Source organism: Oreochromis niloticus, linkage group LG3 (genome assembly GCF_001858045.2).
Source record: "Oreochromis niloticus isolate F11D_XX linkage group LG3, O_niloticus_UMD_NMBU, whole genome shotgun sequence".
NCBI classification, from domain to species: Eukaryota; Metazoa; Chordata; class Actinopteri; order Cichliformes; family Cichlidae; genus Oreochromis; species Oreochromis niloticus.
This window is the reverse complement of record NC_031967.2, coordinates 32,911,819-32,934,039: the sequence shown is the minus strand read 5'-3', so window position 1 is coordinate 32,934,039 and position 22,221 is coordinate 32,911,819. Positions and strand designations below refer to the sequence as shown.

General features: G+C 42.5%; 1 protein-coding gene across 6 annotated transcripts in view; it reads left to right on the top strand.

Annotated features, from left to right (window-relative positions):
• The window catches only part of nhsl2 (NHS-like 2), a 186,762-nt gene that overhangs the window by 81,145 nt on the left and 83,396 nt on the right, over positions 1-22,221 (top strand). The window contains exon 1 of one of the 6 annotated variants that reach the window (XM_019353192.2): positions 1,014-1,705. The exons of 4 other annotated variants lie outside the window; for them this stretch is intronic. In XM_019353192.2, the coding sequence (XP_019208737.1) occupies positions 1,627-1,705 (79 nt within the window). In that variant the 5' untranslated portion in view covers positions 1,014-1,626. Of the gene's footprint in view, positions 1-1,013; positions 1,706-12,432; positions 12,837-22,221 lie in introns of those variants that run through there. One more of the 6 variants, XM_019353193.2, reaches the window with a different exon arrangement.

Here is a 22,221-nt window from a genome sequence, read left to right as displayed (position 1 = left end):
CAGTCACTGGATTACTGTAACAGCCTCCGCACCCCGCTCCCAGAAGCTCGGGAGATAGAGCGGGTTGTCTACTAATCAGAGGTTTTGGTCGACCTCTGGCTTACGAAGTGCTTAGGCATAAAACAATCAACTGCTATAAATGTGTTTGAATGAGGCTTGTAGTACGAAAGTGCTTCCAGATTGAGTAGAAAAGCAAGGTCCAGCTAATCCATTTACATACCTTGATGTAACAAGTTGCTGAGGCAACTGTTGTTGTGATTTGGCGCTGTGTAAGTAAAACTGAATTGAATTGCTTAGGTTGCTATCTCTGTGACCCGACCCAGGTTAAGATTCAAAATGCTTCATCGAAACAGAAGAAAATTGACAGATGGTAAAAGTGTAGTAAATGTAACAGACTGTTTATTAGTGCAATACTATATGATCAGGACTGACCTTTTCGCTCTATGTCAGCTTGCTTGATCACAGTTTGCAGTCAAGTCCAAAACTTCTCTGCAAACATACAAATAAAAGCTGTCGGTCACACTTGCGTGACATCTCCAGCTAGCATCACACAAGTGATACCAGCTGCTTGTCACTGATACCAGTCCAGCTTTCTGACTCAGTATCAGACTGACATCTAATCCTCACACTGAACTGGCTCACGTCCTCCTTTCAGCATTGGCACAAGCCTGAATGCTGTCGCCTTACCAGGTATCTATCTCTCCTACAGCTTTTCGAGTTCCTCGGCTCACTAAAAAGCATTTATTTTGGAGAATGTCCTAAACAGCAATGAAATGAGACTAAAGGTTGTTGTCAGCCAAGTCTGCAAAAGTATGTGGACAACAGCAAAAAGGGGGGAAGCAAGGTTGTCCAAATACTTTTGGCTGTGTAGCCGGTGTCTCCTCAGTTTTCTGGTCACATAGCTGATAGTGGACCAATCTATCACTTTCTCCTTCTCTGCACCGACCCCTCCTCTTTCTTTTCTTTTTTCTCCCTGATTTCTGGCTCTCCTTCACTCCCTCTCCTCTCTCTCTCACTTGTGTTCCTCTTCCTCGATCTCTCGTCTGTGATTGCCTGCATTCTTTCTGAATTGAACAGCAGCGGCTGGATTCAACTGGCTGGGAGCTAATCAACGCAACGGATGCTCTCTCTGTCTCTCTCTCTCTCAAGACACACAAACACACACATGCGTATCGCACATGCTCACTGGCTACACTGAAACCTTACACTAAAATATGCACAGCTGCTTACGCACACTTTCTTTCTCTCACACAGAAACACGCCGGTACCCAGGCTGCTTTATCACCAGCTCACGTAGCGCTGTGCACTCACCCAAGCTCTCGCTCACACTCACACACACATATATACGTAGCGTAGGACACACACACACACACACACTCATCTGCAATCACACGCCGAGCTCCCCTCACACACCACAGACATGCAGTCACACACTTCAGGACGCAGGCAGCTTCGGTGATGCTGTGACGCTCAGTCCTCCCTCTCACTCACACACTTATCGGCTGTCACTCGTCTTGCACATGCTTTAATCTGGGAGACGAGCTCGCACCTCGACCGTTGCTCTCTCTCTCTCTCTGTCAGTCAGTCAGTGTGTGTGTGTGTGTGTGTCGGTGGCATGAAGCGGTGATGTTTTGGGACAGGAAGAATAGTATGGGCAATTCCCAGCGACGGCCCAAAGGAAGACACAGACCCAAATCGGCAACAGGTACTTTATCCCTGTATCTCTCTGGTGCATTTTTATGATTCCCGTCTGCCTCTCACTCTGTTTCCCTTCTCCATCAGTCCATGCATGCACTCATTTTTCCCCCCCAGTCGAACCTCACCTGACTGGACTCTTTTCACTCATGTATTCATGCATGTTTTTCCTCCACTCATACGCCACGCTTCCCCAGCCTATGTGCGTTTACCCACCTGCCTATATGCTGTTGTCATGTAATTCTGTTTATTTTTCTGCTGGTTTATGCACCCATTCATCCCAAATTAATTATTTAATGCACACGCAACCCCCTATTCGCCCCTATACGGATCCAACCTTTCAGTCGGTCTGCGTTGTATGACTTTCATTCATTTGCTTTTGGGATTTCTGCCACCAAATTTGTCATATTCAGAGCATCTCATCATAAATCCCTGCATTTTGCCCTGGTCATCCATCCATCCATTCTTCCCCTTCTCTGTCCAAACCTTTGCAGACTTCCTTCCATTTATTCACCTGATCTCTCCTCGGTCTGTCCACCTTTGATTTTTTTTTTGGTTTTTTTCCCGTCCTTTCATCTTCCGATTCCTGCCACCAAATTTGTTATAGTCCAGGCAAATCACATCGCCCAAAAAATCCTTCCATCCATTCATATAGTCCTGCACTGGTCCATCTAATATTGCTTCTTCAATCCATTTGTCGTCCAATTTTACCGTCCATCTCTCCGAACCGTTTCATAGCCACATCTCTCGCATCTAAATAGTATTGATATTATGCTCTTCTTCCTTCATTTTAATCCCTCCAGCAACTCATTCATCATTTCCTTCCCATCCACATCTTTTTAAACTGGCTCTCAGTTCTCTTTTCAATCTCTCCATCCATCCTGGAAAGCCTCCATTCGTTCTTCTAGCTGTTTATCCTGTATAGTTGTGCCATTTGGGCCATTGTTCCATCCATTTATCTCTAACTTTCCCCATCTCTCCATCAGCAAAGGCTCTAACCCATTCCCACCCCCATTTATATCATTTGTGCTTCGATTCATTTATCATTTAGCACACGTTCATTCACCCAAACATCCATCTCTCCTTCCTGTTTCCTTCATCTTGGCTCCCAGGTTTGAATGATCTAGGTCAATTTGTCGTATAACTCTTGGCTGATAAACCGTGTGTGTGCCTGTGTGTATGTGTTTGTGTGTGTGTGTGTGTGTGTCTGTGTGTGTACCCTATACACTTTAAATCCAAAGTGTGTGCTTGTGCAAATTCTAATGTTTTATGTTTTACACATTTTGAGTACAACTTGCCACATGCTGCAGTTTTGTGCATGCACAAGTGTGTGTCTGTGTGTCTGTGTGTGCAACTGCTCGGGTGCACTGCCCAGTCCTGCACGGTTGGATGGGATTACTAGTGGTCTCTTTAATTATCTCTGGGGGCGAATGAGGTAGAGATAGTGTGCAGGAAAGAGAGAGAGAGAGGGAAATGGGAGATGGAGAGAAGCGGAGATGACAGCCCTTGTAAATCTGATGCTCTTACTCGCTTCCTCATCAAATGATAAAGGGGGAGAAGGGGGAGAGGAATTGGATAGGAAAGGATGGAGAAAGAGAGGGATACAAGAGAGGGGGCAGTGGGATGTGAGGAAGATGATGAAGCAGAACAAGAGGAAGATTGGCTGGGGCAGAAACGACGAGGAGGAGAAAGATAAGGGAGCAAAATTAGAGGAGGTGAAAAAAAATTGATGATGAAGAGCTCGGAGGGGAGGAAGAGGAGGATGTTGCACTGCAAAACACACATGCAAAGTGTTTATGTCGCTTTGCAGAGCTGGATAGAGCCGAGCTGAGAGAGTAAACACACCCATATGCTCAGTCTCCTTCTGGAGAACAGTGTGTGTGTGTGTGCGTGTGTGTGTGTGTGTGTGTGTGCGTGTGTGTGTGTGTGTGCAGCACGTATGTACATTTTAACAGAAGCCGACAGCCAACTGGCCTCCGTGCACCTGCTGTGGTGCAATAATCGGCACAAGACATTTCCCGATATGTTTGACCTTGACTTTAATCGGCATCCAAAGCACATTCATCATCTTTCACAGCACAGTGACGGTCACCAGGTGCTGCATCACATACACTACTGTGTCATTTTCTGTGATTACTGGTGTGATGACGACACGGTCGGAGACAAGAGGCGTAATTGCTGCTTAACAGGCAAAAAGGAGGAACCGTGTTTTTTCACAGTGAAATGAAAGAAGCTTCGGTCAGGACAGCTGGTCGTTTGGCGAGGAGCTGATTGGAATTTGCGAAATTCCTCGTGAGGATTTCGTTAACAGTTCTTGGCTTTGACAAGTTAAACCTAAAATGTTGTTATATTGCAGGAAGTCCTCAAACTGACGAGGTCAGATTGGATGTTTCGTCAAAGGTCTTTTAGAAGCAAGTTTCGTTGTCTTGAAATGTCTCCAGGGACTTACTTGGGTGGCTAATAATAACTTTAATTTCAGGGAATACTGGTACAGTTTGACTGACTGACCTCTTTAGAAGTGTTTTTAACCTGGACGTAGAGGAGTCACTTTATAAAGTTAACAATTTATAAAGTTATCAGTGTAATGTGGGTAGAGTGATGAATGGTTGCTGCTAACAAGTTAAGTGGTTTGTGCTTACAATTATAGATAAACTACTTTATATATATATATATATATATATATATATGTATATATCTATCTATATGTATACATATAGATAGATATAAGGAATTTTTCTTTTCTATTAATGTTTATTGAAGCTTTGTGAAGGCAGTTTTAGAGAGAAAACCCCAACAATCAGTCAATCCCCTACAAGCAACCACGGGGCGACTGTGGAAAGGAAAACCTCCCTTTCAACAGGAAGAAACTTCTAGCAGAACCAGGTTCAGGGTGGCCATCTCCCATGACCTGTTGGGGAGTGAGTTGGAAAGAGAAGAGACAAAGAAAAGCACACGAAACAGGACAAAACACCAAGTATGGACAAGGGAAGGCAAAAATGAATGATAGTGGTGGTACATAAACACCTGGGGTGTGAAATATGGTGCTATGAAGCGACAGACCTGCCCAGGATGTACCCCACATGTTGCCCTGTGACAGCTGGGATAGATGAATGGATGGTATTACATACAACAGAGTCTGAATATTTATGACTTTGTTTGTGAGGTTTCTGAATTCAATGCTCTATTTAAAAGGGAGCCAATGAAGAGTTGCCGGTACAGGAGAAACATCTATAAGGAGGAGACGTGACACTCAAACAATCCTCAGAACAGATACTTAAAGCTATTTCCTCAAAGAAAATTTTTGCAGAAACAGAAAACATATAAGCCTGGATCTGTGTCTCTGTATTCATTTAGATAGATTGACTTCTATCACCACCTCTGCTGGGATGAAACCACCAGAGATTTTTGGACATTGTTCAAAAGGCAAATATCGTAAACTGTGAAAGGACAGGGTTAGGGGTACTTGGACCTGACAGGTTACATATCTGTCCAGAGGTGTTACCAAGATGGCTGCTCAGGAGTTTATTAAGTTCAGCGGGTAGAGTGTGTCATTTGCTAATTGGATCCCTGGTCCTCCAACTTGCCTGTCAAAGCATCCTTGGGTAAAATAGATCAATTGGAAAAGCATTTGTTTGATTAAAGCTTGTAGTAAAAACACTTTGAGTCCTCAAAGTGAGTAAAAAAGCAGTATATATATCCATTTACCATTCACTTACCTGTATGGCCGCTGCACTAGCACATAAACAGACCATAAAGAGGTACAAAGGGCTGCTTTTGTATGTGTGAGTTGGAAAAAGAGAACCTCAGCTTGGATTTCTGTTGTCCAGCTGGTAAGCTGACCCCAGCAGCATTATCATGTGAAGTCTGTGCATACATGGCCTATGACATTTTTATTTTGGTGCAGTGCAAATCTCAGTGAATACCTGTTAGTCAGACGGTGTGGGCATGTCAGTAATTTCTGCCTTCGGATGTTCCGATGAGGGGAGTTTTAATGTTGTTAGGACTTGGTCTATTTAGCTGCTAATTTCCCACATTAACTTCCAATTTCTCCTCCTTCTGATGTTTTTTTTTTTTAATGCCTTCCCCTGTTTACTTCAAACAAATTAAAAACTCAAATCGCATCATGTCCAACACAGATTTTCTTCACGTGGGAAACCCTCAGTGGACAACTTCTGTTTATTTTTCATTCTTTCTTTGAGTAAATGAAGCTTCAGTTTTTAACCGTCTTTTATCCCTTTATTTCTGCTCTCTGTTTCTTTTTCTTTTGGTGGTATCAATTAGAGGGGTGTGGATCGATTCAAATATTCATAATATCGATACCTGTGCTGGCATTGGTTTGGGATTGATGCAGTAAATGCAGGTCTCTTTGTTATTTGTAATTGCTGAAATGAAATGGCTCTGACTTCAGGGCTTATGACATTCATAATCACCAGAGTTTGTCTTTGTTTGTTTTGCTGTATCACATTTACACATAATGAAGGCTGTAAAACCCCACAAGCTGTGATCATTCAGACTTTAACTGCATAGATGGGAATCTCTTGGCCAAATCGTGGCACCGGCGTAAGGGATGATGGCGGTTTTGACAGAGAGATCATCTAGTCTGAGCCGGGATTTCTGCCTCGTTCCCATCTCATCCTCTTTTTTCCCTGTCCCTGCTTTTACCTCTCCCTCTTTTACCCATCAGCTGTCTCCTGATTCTCCAACTTTTTAACCCCCCTGGCTCTTCACTCGCACACATATCTCGCTGTTGCAAACGCATGAATGAACAGAGTGGTTGTAGATTTTCTCTGTGATCACTCTGGCTCATCGCTCCTCAGCTGCTATGCAACCATTATCCCAGCGATCACACGATGACACGTTTCCTTTGTTCCTGTCTCCGTGCTCCAAAACACCCAAAATATTCATTTTTCCCACCTCTTGCACCGCCTTTGTTTGCTCTTCTCGCTCGCTTCTTCGCGTCGAGAGATGTGACCGACCATGCAGACGCATGGCAGACGTGTCGATTCATACATTTTCAAAGCGGTGATGTAATTCCCAGCGCTGGCAGGGAACCTGCAGCAGGAGAGGGAGAAGGGGAGGAAGAGTGTGAGGGATGGGGAAGGAGGTGTGTGGAGATAATTGGTTTGAGGTGAGGAGGGAGGGTTCTGAGACAACGATTGAGAGATCTGAGGTTAGATACTTGATGACAGAGAGAGAGGCAAGAGATGCGGCGAGGATAAAGACACGGAGGGGAAGAGTGAGGAAGAGGAGGGAACAAGAGTTTCTGGAAGATCGACAAGGGAAGCAAAAAAGAGAAGAAGAGGAGGAAGATGAAGAAGAGGCAGATGAATGTGAGAAGACAGGAAACAGAGCCTGGGAACTTGTGTTTGGAGGGGAGAGTGGAGTGGGGGGGGTAGTGTTGCTATGGCAATCGTACAGGTGTTAAAGCAGGTCAATCGAATGCTGGTCGGCCCTCTGCCAGTGGCCAGTGAGCACGTGGGTGCCTCTGGATGCACTCGCTGGTTTGTCCATTCATTAGCAGCCGAGTGTGCGTCGCCTGCTGATCGGTTAAAATAGCGCATCTTCATCCTTTGTAACTCTTCTTCTTCTGACAGTTGTGCTCAATACTGCATCACTTAGGCAAGCGCACATAAACTCATAGACATTTCCCCCGTCTGAGTTTAATAGTTCAATATCTGCTCAGCCTCCATCGCATTTCAATAAACCCAACTGTTATACTCTGTTTGAACAACAGAATAAAGACTATTGAACAGGAAGTGCTGGTCCTGACTGAAATTGGGGCTCTAAGTTGCCTCTAAAATGCATCCACCGTGGTATTAGAGGATGGCATTGGCTTTTATCCCTCTCCTTGCTCATGAGAATTAATGTTTTGCTGCTACGCACGAGGATGGGGATGAATAGGAGCTTCAAAACGGGACTGAAATCTTCAGCTGAAGTCAAAAAGAATGTCTGACTTCAGCGAGGCAAGAACAGATAACAGCCTCGCTGCTGCAAAGCAAGGACCTTATGATATAAGGAACCCTGAAAATATGCTTTATTATGCATGGCCTTCATTCTCAAATACATATATATGAGGGATTAGTTACACCTTGCGAGTACCGTCCTGGGCTCTCTTTTGCCTTTAGAACTGCTGCAATTCTTCCTCAGAGATGTTGGTCCATGTTAACATGACAGCATCACACAGTTGCTGCACCCCAAAGGTGCTCTATTAGATTGAGATATGGTGACTGTGGTTACCATATGAGTATTTATATATTTTACCGAAAAACTTGGCAGATAGTTTTGTAAGCAGGGCTTTAAACTAAGTCCTTAAAGTCATGTTTTCAGGGTTAATATTATACTACAGGCAACTTTAACCCTTTTATTAAACCCTCAACTTTGCCGTTCTCTGACTAACATTTTAAAGTGGTTGCTGGTGGGCAGTCATCTAAGATATATTAATCTTTAAATGCCCAGCACTAGTATAACGATACTATCTGCACATTTGCATTTGACCAAGTTACCGCTGAGAGAAGGCGTACGAGTTTTGATGCAAATTGCAGCAATCAGGAGTCGAGAGTTTTAGAGCACCTTTAGTGCTCCTATTAGCTGTGAGTCACATCGCTTGTTACAACTCCAACTGACCTTATCAACAAAGCAGCCAAATCAGCGGATTAAACTAACACTGCTCTGAAAGAATAAAAGAGAAAAAACAGCGAGAAAGTCTCATTTTCTTCTGCGCCTTCGTCCCTCGGAGCCAGCTTGGGCTTTGTGGTTTGGTCTACAGGTCGCTTTTCACACCATTAGTGGACAAAAAACACTTTTCAATAGTTTTTAAACCGCAGTCAAGTGCTAAGAAGAGGTTCAAGAAAAACACATTTTTCTAAAACTGATTTTTATCTTTTTACTTTAAGGAGGGCTTGAGAAGAATCCTCAGGAGTTAGATGGACTTTTTGCAGGTTTTGTCCTAAACTGAAACGCTGAGATAAGGACAGCTGGATTAAAGCCAGATTTAATGTGTTTTATCGTAGAAGTTGTTTATTTTGTGTTTGTGCAGCCACTGAAACACTCACGGCGGCGTGCTAAACCGCTAAGACTTCAATCTGAGCGTTACAGACGCCAGCTCCGCACCCCTGCAGTTTTCTTGTTGTTTCTTGACACGGAGCCCATCTTTGTTCGGAGAGCAGTTTGTGCTTGTGATAAAGAGGAAACATTGGTGCTGAGTCATCGTATACAAAGCTCTGAGGGTTACACACACAGCGGTTGAGCACCTGCTTGTATGTGTTTGTGTGTGATCACATTCCTGCATACTTAACACATGTAATTAAAGACTTTGCGCAGCTTCACTGATGCTCTGGTGTCTCAAGAATATATCAAACCTGCTGAGGAGTCTTTAACCTTCAGTTATCTGGGTGATACTTGCAGCTGAGCTCCTCCTCAACTCCCAGTTTCCTCTGAGCCGCTGAGCAAAGCCTCAGACTTACTGGTTACTGAGCAGCAGCTTCTTCGGCTCTGTTGGGAGTTTAGTGCCTTGCTGAGAGGAACCGGTGCTGTTGTATCTAAAGGTGGAGGGAGGATTAATCATATGCGCTCCCTGGGTGGCAGATCTGCATACTCAGCATCCGGGCCAGCGCCCAGGCCAGCAAATATCCCGTATTAACAGCACCTGTCATTGACTTGGTTGCACTAATTCTTCCTTTGCTGTGCATCCATTGTATGCTTTCTCTCCATTGTGTGGCGGTATCTTGCCGAGGGCTTTGTCCATAATTTTCCTCCCGCAGTGATTATTGTGAGATCTACAATTCTGCTGATGGCGAGTTTAGCTCATTTTGCTGTGGATAGAGACGTAAGCGCCACTTTATTTCACAGTTAGGTTGTTTTTCTAGCTGTGATAGATTTTAAAGTTTAACCCAGCTTAGCCCTTTAAGTCCACATTCACTGTTTTCTGGGCTAAATCTGTTCAGACAGTCACAGCCTTTTAAGAAGATGCCCTGTTACCAAAGTAATAGTTTAATAATCAAATAAATCACAACGAAACACAGCAGCAGCACGCGCCAGCATATTTTGTTTCTCTTTTTATGCCATGAAGCTGTGGGAAAGAGTTGTTGAAGCTACGTTAAGAAGAGAGACGAGGATCAGTGAGCAGCAGTATGGCTTCATGTTGAGACGGAGCACAACAGATGTGATGTTTGCTTTGAGAGTGTTGATATAGAAGGAGCATCACTGTGTCTTTGTGGATCTATCTTGTGATAGGGTGCCAAGGGAGGAATGTATGGTTTGGTGACAGTGACACTGACAAATTTAGGAATCGCAGTAACTCAACCACAAAGTGTCAGACGGCATCAAGCTACAGAGCGAGGTCGTCGAGTGCTTAAACATCACCAACACTCTGCTTACTTAATAACTGCACTGATCCAAACCTCCATTGGCTTTAAATTCAGCATAAAACTGTAGGCTGGGAGCTTCATGACATGCGTTTCCATTGCCAAGCAGCTGCTGTAGGTGATCAGTATTTATTTATTTTTTCAAGGTTTCTTACCTTACAGTACGTCAACAAAATTCTTTGATGAGAGTGAAAAAATCTCCAACTACAGTGTTGACTGACTCAACATTGGTCAGTCAAACTTTAGATTTGATTGTCTTGGGTTACGTCCACACGTACAACGGGTATTTTTGAAAATGGAGATTTTCCATTTTTGTTTTTTAAAAATCCCGTCCACACGTAAACGCAAAACCGAAGGAAAACGCTGCTAGGAACATGCCAAAGCAGCAGGTGGCGATATATTCCTAACTGTGTAGAAATGTTGGCCAATCAGAAGTCTAGAAGCCTGGGTGGGAAAGAGTAAACAAAGATGGCGCATAGAAGCAGAACTGAGTCCTGTGTGTGTATATGTAAGCATTTAAACACTGCAGAGAGTACAATTAACAGTAACAGTATTTTGTCCAAGTCCGCCATTGTAGAAATTCATTTCACCGAAACAATAACCTGGCGCAGTGTGACGTCAAAAAAGGCGCACACCTTTGACGCTGCGTTTTCTCCGTTTTCCTCGTCCACACATAAATGCAAAAACTGAGTTTTCGAAAATATCCACGCTGGCAGGAGTTTTAAAATTCTCCGTTTTCAGTGACCGAAAACGCCGTTTACGTGTGGACGAAAGGTGCAAACGCATAGAAAAATCTGCGTTTTCAAAAATACCCGGGTACGTGTGGACGTAGCCTTGTCTTCAGCCTTTCTTAGGAACAAACCAAAAATCGTGCTTTGTCTCAACCACTAACAAAACACAGCAGATTATCTGATCCACCAATTCAGCAATTTTATAGCTTTTTCTTATGTATTTAATTATCAAATCCATATTATTCTTATCAGTATCACGTTGGTGACATTTTTAAATGGAACAAACATCTAATTGTTTATACCTTCTCCCCCTTTCCCTTTTCCTCTGTTGGTTTGGCCAGGGTGCTTTCCTTCCTCTCCTACTTCCTGAAAACACCGGAGGTGGCAGCATAGGTGACCAGGAGCACTCGCACACTTTTCAATGCCTGAATGCAGACGTGTGAATGAGGTGTGCTGTTTAGAAAGTGACAATCCAGCCAGGAAAACATCTTCAGCTCTGACATGTTGTGATTGTTTGACATCTGAAAATGTGTAGCAGCAGAAGTAAAATGAGCTTAATAATAATGATCTGATCCTAAATATGTTCAACAGGCTGATAAAGCTGTACTGCAAGTGTTCTGCAGCCTGTTCTAAATGACTGCATTAACCTGCTGTGCAGTTTCTATAGCCATAGGAATGTGGTGTATTAGCTCGCCGTGTGCACTGCTTTAAATATAACCAGCTATTATGACCGGAAACAAATATGCTGCTGGTATCAGAGACCTCAGGCTCTACAAGGACACACTCATTGGCAAGATGTTGAAAAGACGACTATAAAAAGACGTTCCTAAAATGGGTCGACAAGTGAAAGGACGCTCTTCCTCCTCAACATCACTGCCACCTCCACACATGAGTAGCACTCTGAAGCCCAGGGCTTTCTTGCTATGAGGCAGTTCTTAGCACTACACCATTATACTACCTTAGCGTACTTTTAACACTTTTACCATCCAGATGCAAAAAGGCTTAATGACACATAACCACATCAGATCTATATCTGAACACAACCATTTAACATGGCTTTCTTTCAACTGATCCCTTTTGGATCATTTGCTTCCATCTCACTGTCTCCTTCACCCTGTCCTCCTTAGTCTGGCTGATAAACAAGAGACGCTGATCACATAGGTCTGTCTCGGCTCTCTCTTCTTGCCAGAGGAATAAAGGAACTTGTTTGAAAGGTCAGGCTTCAGTAGGTGACACAGACAACACAAATTTAGTCTACGGGCAGAGAGAGAGAGAGATAAACTGCAAGGACTCTTAGGTAATGGGGAGGTTTCCTTCCTGCAACAGTAAACGTTTCCCACCCTGCACTTCTTGCAGTTTGTGCAGTTCAAAGCATGAAATATCTGAAAATACCCTGGCATGTTGATATTTATTGATTTTAGTCCCCACATGCATGCTTAGCTCATTAATAATAGTGCTAGTGATCAGTTGTGAAGACCATATGAATGTAGTCCCCAGGAACCCATGCAGAGCTGCAGGAAACGTGTTAGTGTTTTTATTTTCTTCCACTTCTTAGGGCTGCTGATCACCTCTTAAACACTTAAGATTCCTTTATGCTGAGAGCAACGAGGGAGAAAGAAGGAGGGGAAGTGGCTGGAAGTGGGGGAGGAAGCGTGAGGGTGGGAAAAAAAAGGAGTGGGAAGGCACAACACCGGGCACCATCAGTTTCCTCCCTTTCTCCTCTCTCACCCTCTGACAGAACACGTCCTTTTCCCCCTGCACACTATTCCGTCTTCTCCCCTCTGGTCCTGCTGGATCTTATTCCCCCCTCTCTCGCTCATATTTGCCTGCTGACACGCTCGGAGCCACAGCCTGAATGAGTCACTGGGTTTACCTCAACAGGCAGCTGGCCTCTATTCCTCCTCCTCCTTCTCTTCTTCTTCTTCTTGGTCTTTTTGCCCTCTCTCCCTCTCCTCTTTTCCCTCCTCTGAGGCTACATGGGTGTGAAAGTTGGTGTGCCGGACAGACTTTAGAAGCTCGGACATGGAAGTTTTCTGGGCCAGACCGGGTAAGAGACGTTTGAAATGGTTTCTTTTTTTTCTGTGGAGGGATGAAAAGTGCAGAAAAAGTTGGAGCAGGGAGCGGAGTGGTACTGAAACCAGGAGCACAGCTACTTGTGATGATTATAAATTCTCAGGAATGTTACACTTGACGTTGGTGAGGATGGCGTGATTGCCGTGTAGCATGTGTGCCTCATTTCGGGGTGTTTAATTTAGCTTTGGGTGCGTTTCTTTGTAGCTGGGGTGCTTTTCTGCCATTAGGAGGCTAAATTTTTTGTCATGCATGGCAGTGAACACTTGTGTGCTGTGAGGGGCAGCAGCACCGTGGTGCCTGGTGTTTGTCATTGCCACTTTGAATTTCACAGGATGTTAGAAAAGGGAAAACAATGAAAAGCAGCACAGAGCAAACTGAGGTTTCCCATTCAGGCTTTGGGATGAAAGCTGAATTAAATCACTTTAAAGATCAATAAATAATTTAATTTCTTCATTTTTCACCTTAATTATTTTCAAGTGTTGAAATCGTGTTCTGAGCTTGTTCCAGGATCTGCACCCACTTATCAAATGGAAATATTCTCCATGTGTTTTGCATAATTTTACTCACATTTCCCCCCAATTTTTGGTCAGAAGCATCAGAGTTTGGAAGTTTAGCATTTAACCACATTAATACTGATGATAACTTTGTTTTTAAAGCCTCTTTGCTTGTCTAACAAACTGCTTTGTAAACTGCTTTCAAAGTCAAAACGCTAAATTCAAACAGGAAGCCAGCAATTAGGGCCAAAAACAAAACAGGTTAAAGCGAAAGAAAAGTTAAGATAACAAATAGAAAATACAAATTGTTCACATTTGAAAAGAGCAGTTATTTGATCAAATATACAAGGAAAATAAAAATGAGTCATAAACAATAATAAACTTTCCATTTTAGACAAAAACACATTGTTTGCTTTGGTTTTTTATGTGTGTTACTTAAAAATTTAAATTCTTAGTTTTCTTATCTGCTCTGATAGTGTACAGAGTATTGGATCTACACACACATTTATATGTAAAGTGTCATCGATTTTGATCATAAGCTACAAAGAGACGGTTCTTACCATGCATAGTCACTTTGTAGCTCTCGTGTAGTCCCTAAAAAGAACACTAGGGCGTCCAGTCGTGCAGAAAACCCACTAATGTATTTACCACCAGCAATAAAAGGTGTCCTTCCCTCCCATTGGTAGTTGCTTCAGTCGCTCATCTCAGAGCTAAAATACATTTAACTCAGGACCCGCCCACTTTAAGTCACGGACAGTTATTTCACATTGAATTTTATTCAGGTTTGATGTTGGCTGCTGCACTGAGTCTGTTTCTGTGGGGAACAGATCTTTGAGGGTACTTTTTTATCAGCTATGAGTTTCATATATTATCATAAATAAATATTTTTGTGATTTTGAAGCAAGTGTTTTTTTATTTGGAGTGGACATTTCAAGCCAATGCACTACTCGGTGTTCATTAGGAACTAACTGGTTTCCATTTGTTGTTTGAGTTCTAATGGCCAATCAAATTCCAACCAACTTTGGTTACATTGCATGTAAACAGACTGTGTGACGAGCAAAAGAGCAATCTCCAAACTAATAGCAACTGTTACTTTACTTCGCCGTGATTGTGTCTGTTTGCAGAGGTATTCACTTTGGAGAGACGTTTCCAACCATCACAAATATGCTCCCTCTAAAATCCCAACTGCATGGTGTTCGCTGTGGATGATGCTGTGTGTCAGTTGAATGCTGATTGGTTGACAAACTGCCTGGTAGTGACAACGAAGAAGCGTGAAAAGTGTGAAAAACTAAAACGTAACGATCAAAACATCCAGCAGGAAAAGCACAGACGGTGGCTCCAGTGGACACTTGACTCTTTGTAACACTCTGGTTTCACTTTAGCTGTTTGTATGTCAGAACTTTGTTCTTCTCCACAGCTGGCTGAGGGACCAGCAACATCACAATCAGACCATTTGTACCACATTTTCTTGGCACTGCCCCCGTCTGTCAGCAGAAGCTCTCTGCAGGTAGACGGGCAGTCCACAGGTACCACTGCTGAGCCATTATTTCCCCATAAGGCTTTCATTACCCTTTAAAAAATATATTAACAGCAATAACTGGAGAACAGAGCAGGAAGTCTTGGCCAGGATATCCATCATAAGCTGTTCTGGATATCCACTGGAAGTTGGAAGTTTCCGCCAGCAGAAGCCAAATTAGCAGGCTAGCTGATGGCTTCCCAGGTCAGGCAGTTAGAACCGTTTCCTTCAACCCTAATTTGAATATATCAACTTGGTCTGTATGAAATGAAGTTTTTCACCTTTTTCTCACATTTCCCACAAAATTAATAATCACTTAACTCAAAAACAACAAGAAAAATAACAATTAGAGTGCAACGCACATGACGTTAGTCGAGTTTAAGCAGACTTTGGTTTTGCTGTAAGAGCTGTTGGGGTGACTTGAGGAGGCAGACAGGTTTGCGAGCGTCTCATCACCTCTGAAAGGCTTTTTGTGTGTCGAGGAGTTCACACTTTGCACTTTGCGTGTCTTTTTTACCCTCAGAAAGCCTTCGCACATGGCTGTTGCAGACCCACAAGGTCAGCCGAGGTCATCTGAGGATGTGTGTGTGTGTCTGGCTCATACACACACACACACACACACAAATATATTGGCTTGAGTGTGTTGCTGAAAGTGCATTTTGACTTTGGCTTGTGGTTTGGTACTAAGCTACAGTAGTTTCCAATAGCCTTTACAATATCCAACACACACACACACACACTCAGTTGTGGTTCTCTTTTGCACCATTTTACACTCCAGTGTGGAAAAATGAACGAAGGCATGGACACACACACACACACAGACACACACACACACACACCACACTCATTATCTCTCTCTTTTTCCCTCTTCATTCTCTCTCTTACACGCTCGATCTTTTCCCTCTTCTGCCCAATTTAATATGAAAATGAAAGGAGAAAGAAATCATTGAATTTTTATGCAGATGAGTTGCTAAATGTGGTGCCCCGATTGTCGGCTGGGCCGCGGCTGCGATGGACTGAGTGACGGCCGTGAAGGGAGGAGGAAGGCAGAGCAGCGAGGGCATGTTTGTGCAGTGTTAATTTAAACTTAGTGGAGTTTTATATTTTTGGCGGCGAGCGAGCGACTGATGGATTTCTTCAGTGTGACAGATTATGGGTGCTGCTGGAGGCAGCAGTGGCAGCTTTGTGTGAAGTAATGGTCTGATGCAGATACATAAAAAGGTTGAATCCCATCCAAATAATATCAGAATTATAATGAGACAGAGTAACAGCTGTTAAGACACAGAAAAAAAAACATTTTTTACCTAGTAAAATGAATAGTTTCCAGGTGTTCAAGTCAGTGGGGGAGCCAGGCAATTTTTATAAGGTTTCTTGAGGTGAGACCATCACATCACACTGGAGTAAGTAATGGAGTTTTTCCTGCACTGCTCATTTTTTTTGGTCATTTACTTAAGCAGGCATGACTGATGTTTACACAGTTTCCTTGCGCCTGCCTGGGCTCCTTTCAACTACTCCAACTTCCTCCCACAGTCCAGTGTACGGTTAGGTTTCCTGGTGATTCAAAATTAACCATAGGTGTGAATTTGAATAGCTGTCTTTCTCTCTGCGTGCGACAGACTGCCAAGCTATACAGGGTGTACCCCATCTAATACCCCATGATAACTTGAATAGCAACATCTCTGATAACAGTAAAGCAGTTATGGGGAAGATGGATGGATTGATTATAAAATTATTACACCAGCTAATGGGTGATGGAGCAGTTAAAATCTGTCTAGGTGTCAGCAAAAAACTGCTAGAACATGGTTATTGATGTAACTACAGTTCTGTGAGTATCAAGGTAGACCTCAAGGATTATTTTCTTGGAGCATCACCTACACTGAGCTATGTACTGTTGGTTTTTGCAGGACTGCATGCAAGCACTGTTGCATACGCTGTCAATAGGCAAAAACCTATGCAAATGGACCCAAACGTAGTACTGTAAATCCTCCATATGATGGTCAGTTTTTTTAGATCTACCTATTTCACTGTGTGATGTAGTAGACCAAAGACTTGGAAGTTTAAACCTCAGTCGTCTAATCTCAGCTTGAAATGACATAGGCTAAGCTTAAGTAACTTCAGTATTGATTGTGTGGGAAGACTAGATAGTTGGTCGAATTTTGGTCTATATTAGCGGCTTTGACCTTCCTTGACCACACCTTAGCTCCGCCTCTGTTTGAAATATCTAGTGATGGTGGGGGATGGGGGAGCCATCACTTTTCTTCAGAATCATTTCATATATTGTTTTGAGTGTTTTCCTGGCATTTTTATTTTTTATGTGCATGTTTATTTAACATTTACACCTCATTTATGTGATAGTCTATCACTGAAATATTTCTTTTTCAGTCTGATGAGAAGTGACAAAATAGTTTAAGAAAACAAAACAAACATGTAATTAAGTCTTAATCTTGTTTCATTTCTCAACAATTATATAGGCATGTAAAATTACAGCTTTACAGTTCACAAAGCTGCTTTTGAATGTTGGTCTGATTCGCTGTCCTCTAGCTGCTTAACCACAGTCTGAACACACAGTTCAATCATCTCTGTCACTCAACCAGAAATTGATGGAGCTGCTGGTGTGAAATTGAAATGTATTGAAATATACTCTATATACCGATAATATACTTCGCTCCAGTGCGCTTTACAGAAATAACATTTGCAGTGATCTTAGAAGAGCAGTAAAGAAACTCAAACTCTATTAATTTAAATTAAAGTTGGAGTTTTTGAAGTGTCGGTGGAAATAATAAGTTTGCCAAAGGCTAAAATATGCCAGCAGTAACCAATAAATTTAAAGCCAAAAGTTGATTTTATTCCAGAAGAGTATTTAATCTGAAATAAATAAGGCCTCAGAGACTGGGAACCACCCAGCAACCTTTGATCTTTATGGAAAAACCTATATTCCCCAACTTGTTGCTGGAGGTTGTTTGCTGTTGGTAGATGAAATTCCTTCCAGAGTTTTATATAGCGGGGGGTTAGTAGAGGGGTCACTGTGGTGTAGTTTGCACAGAAGATGCCGACTTTTCTGCAATCACCTGCCAACTACTCCCTTAGCAAAAAAACAGAAGCTGGAATCTAATCCCGCTCAACTTTCGAAATGCGTCAGTCTCACTTGTAAGACACAACTTTACTTTTGATGGAGAACAGTTTGCGTTGGTCTCACCGTGTCTTTGCATTAGCTATCTAGCATTTACAGACAAATTCTGGTCAGCTGTTGCAATTATCTCTCTCACTGAGATGATTTCTTTGTTTGCCAGCAGCCAAGACTTTTAGTGCAGCACCATGATTGCAATTAATTTCACCCAGCAACCAGTGACAGTAAACCAAGGAAGTTGCCAACTGATCTCTAGTGCTTTGTGACTGAGGCCTAAATCAGTCACAAAATAAATTAACACGAGAATGCAAACTTTACGTTACAGATTCTATGTTTGTTTAAAATACAATCACACTGCATTTATAACTTAACTTTAAAATATATTTAAATAGATTGAAAACATTACATTTTATGTTTTAGCTGAAAATATGTTTGTTTGTTTGATTGATTGATTCTTGGTAATAATGTGAAATTAAATTCACATCGGCCTCATTTTACAACATAATGAAAAATGTCAGGGTTTGGCTGGCCGGCTGAACTCCAAGGTCATACTTTGGTGATGTACTTTTTGGCCCGTACTGCAAAACCGAGTGAGATGGAGGTTTGGTTTCTTGCTGCACAGCCCCCCTGAGGCGGCCAAGTAATGAGTGATGAAGCAAAGCAAAAGAAAAGGGAGAGAAGAACTGAAACTCGACTTCAGTTTAAGGTTACAGAAGAGGCAGCAGAAGCAAAGGGCAGGTGATTTGTGCAGTGATATCAGTGGACAGCGGGCAGCTGCAATAAATTTTCTGATGCAGGTGGAAAGTGCTAACAGCAGCGGGATCGTCTCTGTGTTCAGATCTCACTGCAGCACATGAGCCTGATGTTTGTACTGTGTATTTGTGTGTGTGCAGATCTGAATTAAATGGCCGTGTAAATGATGGCTTTGACCCATAAGTGACTTTCCCTGAAGTATTTTGGCTCCATTTCAGCCTTGGTGTTTGTGTTTGTGTTCCTTCTGACTTCTCAGTCCAGCAGTTTTTCCTTCAGTTTTTCAGTCAGTTTTGACATCAGTTAACCAAGAGCTGTCAGCTTTCAGGCTACAGAACGTTTTTGAGGTGATGTGTGTATAACTGATTAGTTTAGCTTAACATAACAACAGGAGTTTATCCATTTCCCTTTGATAGCAAAGAATTTTCCACATTTCTTTCTGAGGTGATTAGTAAGTGAGGAAATGTTTGGTGTATTCTTAAAGGCTGGAGAAAATAAAGGGCTAAATCACAACAACAAACGCCTCAAGGTGGTTTTTATTGTAAGATAGAGACTCTGCAATATTACATCGAAAATCCCTACAAGCACTTTGACGACAGTGGGAAGGAAGAACTCCCTTTTAGCAGGAAGAAACCTCCAGCAGGATCAGGCTCAGGGACGGGCGGCCATCTGCCGCAACCGGTTGGTTGTGAGGGGAAGTTAAAGTAAACTCTTAAGTTGCTATTTTCAAGACATATTGAATACAACCTGGTCATCAACATTAGATAAAACAGGTGCTGACTGGCTAACAACATTTTGACTATAAAGTTTTAGCCAACCAGTGAGTGCTGCCCTCATTTTCGTAGTCAATTTCAAAACCCCAGTATGGCTTCATGATGGGACTTCACTAACGATTCACAGGCTACACAGTGGCTGTCTTTGCTTCTCATTTGATAGAAAATTATGTTTGATTCCAGCCTGCTGTTGCTGTATTGTTGTTTCCCACTAAGAAATAAGTTTGCTGTGGCTCAGTGGCTCACGTTAAATTTCCGTTCTCCACCTCTATTGTAGGAATTCTGGAAAATGAGGAGTTATGTGACATGATGAGGCAGAAAAGCATGGCCCATAAACTACACTAAAAAACAGGAATCATTCTACATGTTCAATTTTCTGTCCAAAATAGACATTGTGCTAACTCGAGCGAAGCCTGCAAGCAGTTTCAGGTAGACAGCTTGTTTTCTTTCATTATTTCCCATCACTCTCCCTCTGCAGCTGTCCTTACTTTAAGTTTAACCCCTCCACCCCCTTAGCATCCACCTGTAGGCTCCTGGGGATGTTTGCTTGTCAATCCCCTAGTTTCTCTCGGTAAAGGGAAGTTATGCTGAGCTTTGAGCCTATAGCAGACACCAAACTCAAACTACATCTACATTCTGCTCCTGTAATGAACCATTTCGCTGCAGTGATACTTTCCATTTGCACCGATCCATACAAGCTGTTCATGTCTATCAGCTAAAGATTCAGTGTGCAAATGTCTTCTTGTCACATTTTACCCTTAAAAGGCTGATCCTTCATCACAAGGAGTCAGCATGCCAGGTGGCTCCACGTGTTTGATTTGGCAAAGTATCAAATCAGCATCTTTTTACCCACCAAGCTAATGCATTGACTGTGTTAGTATACAGTATGGAGGGCTTTGCTCCTGCCCTAGCTCTGTTTAAATATAATCTCTGAATATTGTACCTTTGATACTTTTTAAGTCATGTGGGGCATTTTGCAACAAACATTCAGTGCTGTCTGCTGAGCTAACCATAAACTTTTGTAGTGATCTAACATTTATCTTTGGCTTTGAATTGAAACAAATCCATTTTTTAAAATGCCCAATGAAGTCAAATTTGTGGTTATTTATTGTTCATCTTCAGGCTCATCGGATCATGGCGCAGCACAGGGTCTCGTCTGTGCTGCTTACGTTTATTAGAGCTGTCTGGGGAACAGGAAGAGAACAGGAAATAAATGGAGTGCTGTTTCCTGTCAAGCTCGCATCTGAGACAATAGCTGGTGGAAGTAATCTGACCAAGAAGCCACAGCCCTCCGGGGTTAATATGTGCATGTGTTGGCTGGTGTATGGTGAGGTGGTCTGTGCACTGTCAACCCAGTGAGAGCGCCACACGTGCTGACACAATGTGGGGATAAGCTTTAAAGAGGGGCACAATGAAAAGTAAACACATTCTTTATGGGCAGAGCTGTGGATGTAAGTCTCAGTGGGAGCTGGTTATCGGTCACCTGGTCCTAATGGGGCTAGTAGTCTGCTGTCAGACAAGGTTAACTCTATTACAGTGGGCTGAAAGTAGAGGAAGTGTGCCAAAACAAATGTGAGGGCCTGGCAACCGGCGATAAGGAGACTCTGGGGACTGTAGTGTGCTCTGACAGATGAGACCAACTGTCAAAGTGTGCCAGACAGGAAGCACAGCACAGCCTTGGATGGTTTTATTCTAACAATTAATTTAACTGGCGACTGCAGTAATTTTGACCTGAGTCCCAAAACAGATAGGATGAGAAACATGGCACCAATTAAGGCAGACACAGCTTGAAAAGAGGGAGCTGAGGTGGAGTTGGGTTGCAAAGCAGCTTGAAGGGACAGGAAAGTATTTGGTAGGCAGTGTGCCAGTATCAGCCAAGTGGATATGGGCTGACTGGAGATCAGCTATTATCAGCTGATGAATGGCAGCCGAGCTTGATTGCTTGGCCTGAAATAATTCTGTGCTCACTACTTTTATTCACCTGCCCTGAGATGATACGCAAAGGAACAGTGCAAGGAATACAAGCAAAAACCAAAACATTTCATTTATGGGTAACAGTAAAGCAACAGTTTCAGACTTGAAATATATGTTCTGAATTCTTAAAAATCTGTCTTCTTGGGAATTTTACCTCAGAGTTGCTTTTTGCTCTGTTTTGGTCTCCACCATCTCCAATGCAAATCGCTCTTTAGCTACAAATGCTTCATGGTTTCTACCAGACTAACTGTATTTTATTGTTTGGTTCATTGTTTTTGATACTTATTCTGTTTATTTTTTATCTTATTTGAATTTTTATCATACGTTATTTCCTATATTAGAATGTCTCTATGACTGCTGTGTGGCAGGAGTCTGTCAAAATAAGAATTTAATTGTACAGCATAAACTTCCTGTGTTTATCTACATGTGCATATGACAACAACACTATGTCTACTTTAACTTAATTTGAGTCACAGTAGATGTATTGCACTGAAAGTTGGATTTGAAATGGTATTATGCTTGCAGTGTGGGCTATGGTGGATTAGAGGTAGCTAAAAGCTGCAAGCTTCTTTGACAAGCATGCAGAAAACATCAACCTTGCTCCTTTGATTTCATTTAAAATTAAGACTGGAAATCTCCAAAGCTTCATCTCTTGCCCTCTTTCTTTTACGTAGTAAATGTCCACATCTGTCATCCAGCTGTTTGCTCCCACTAGAGTACAAGAA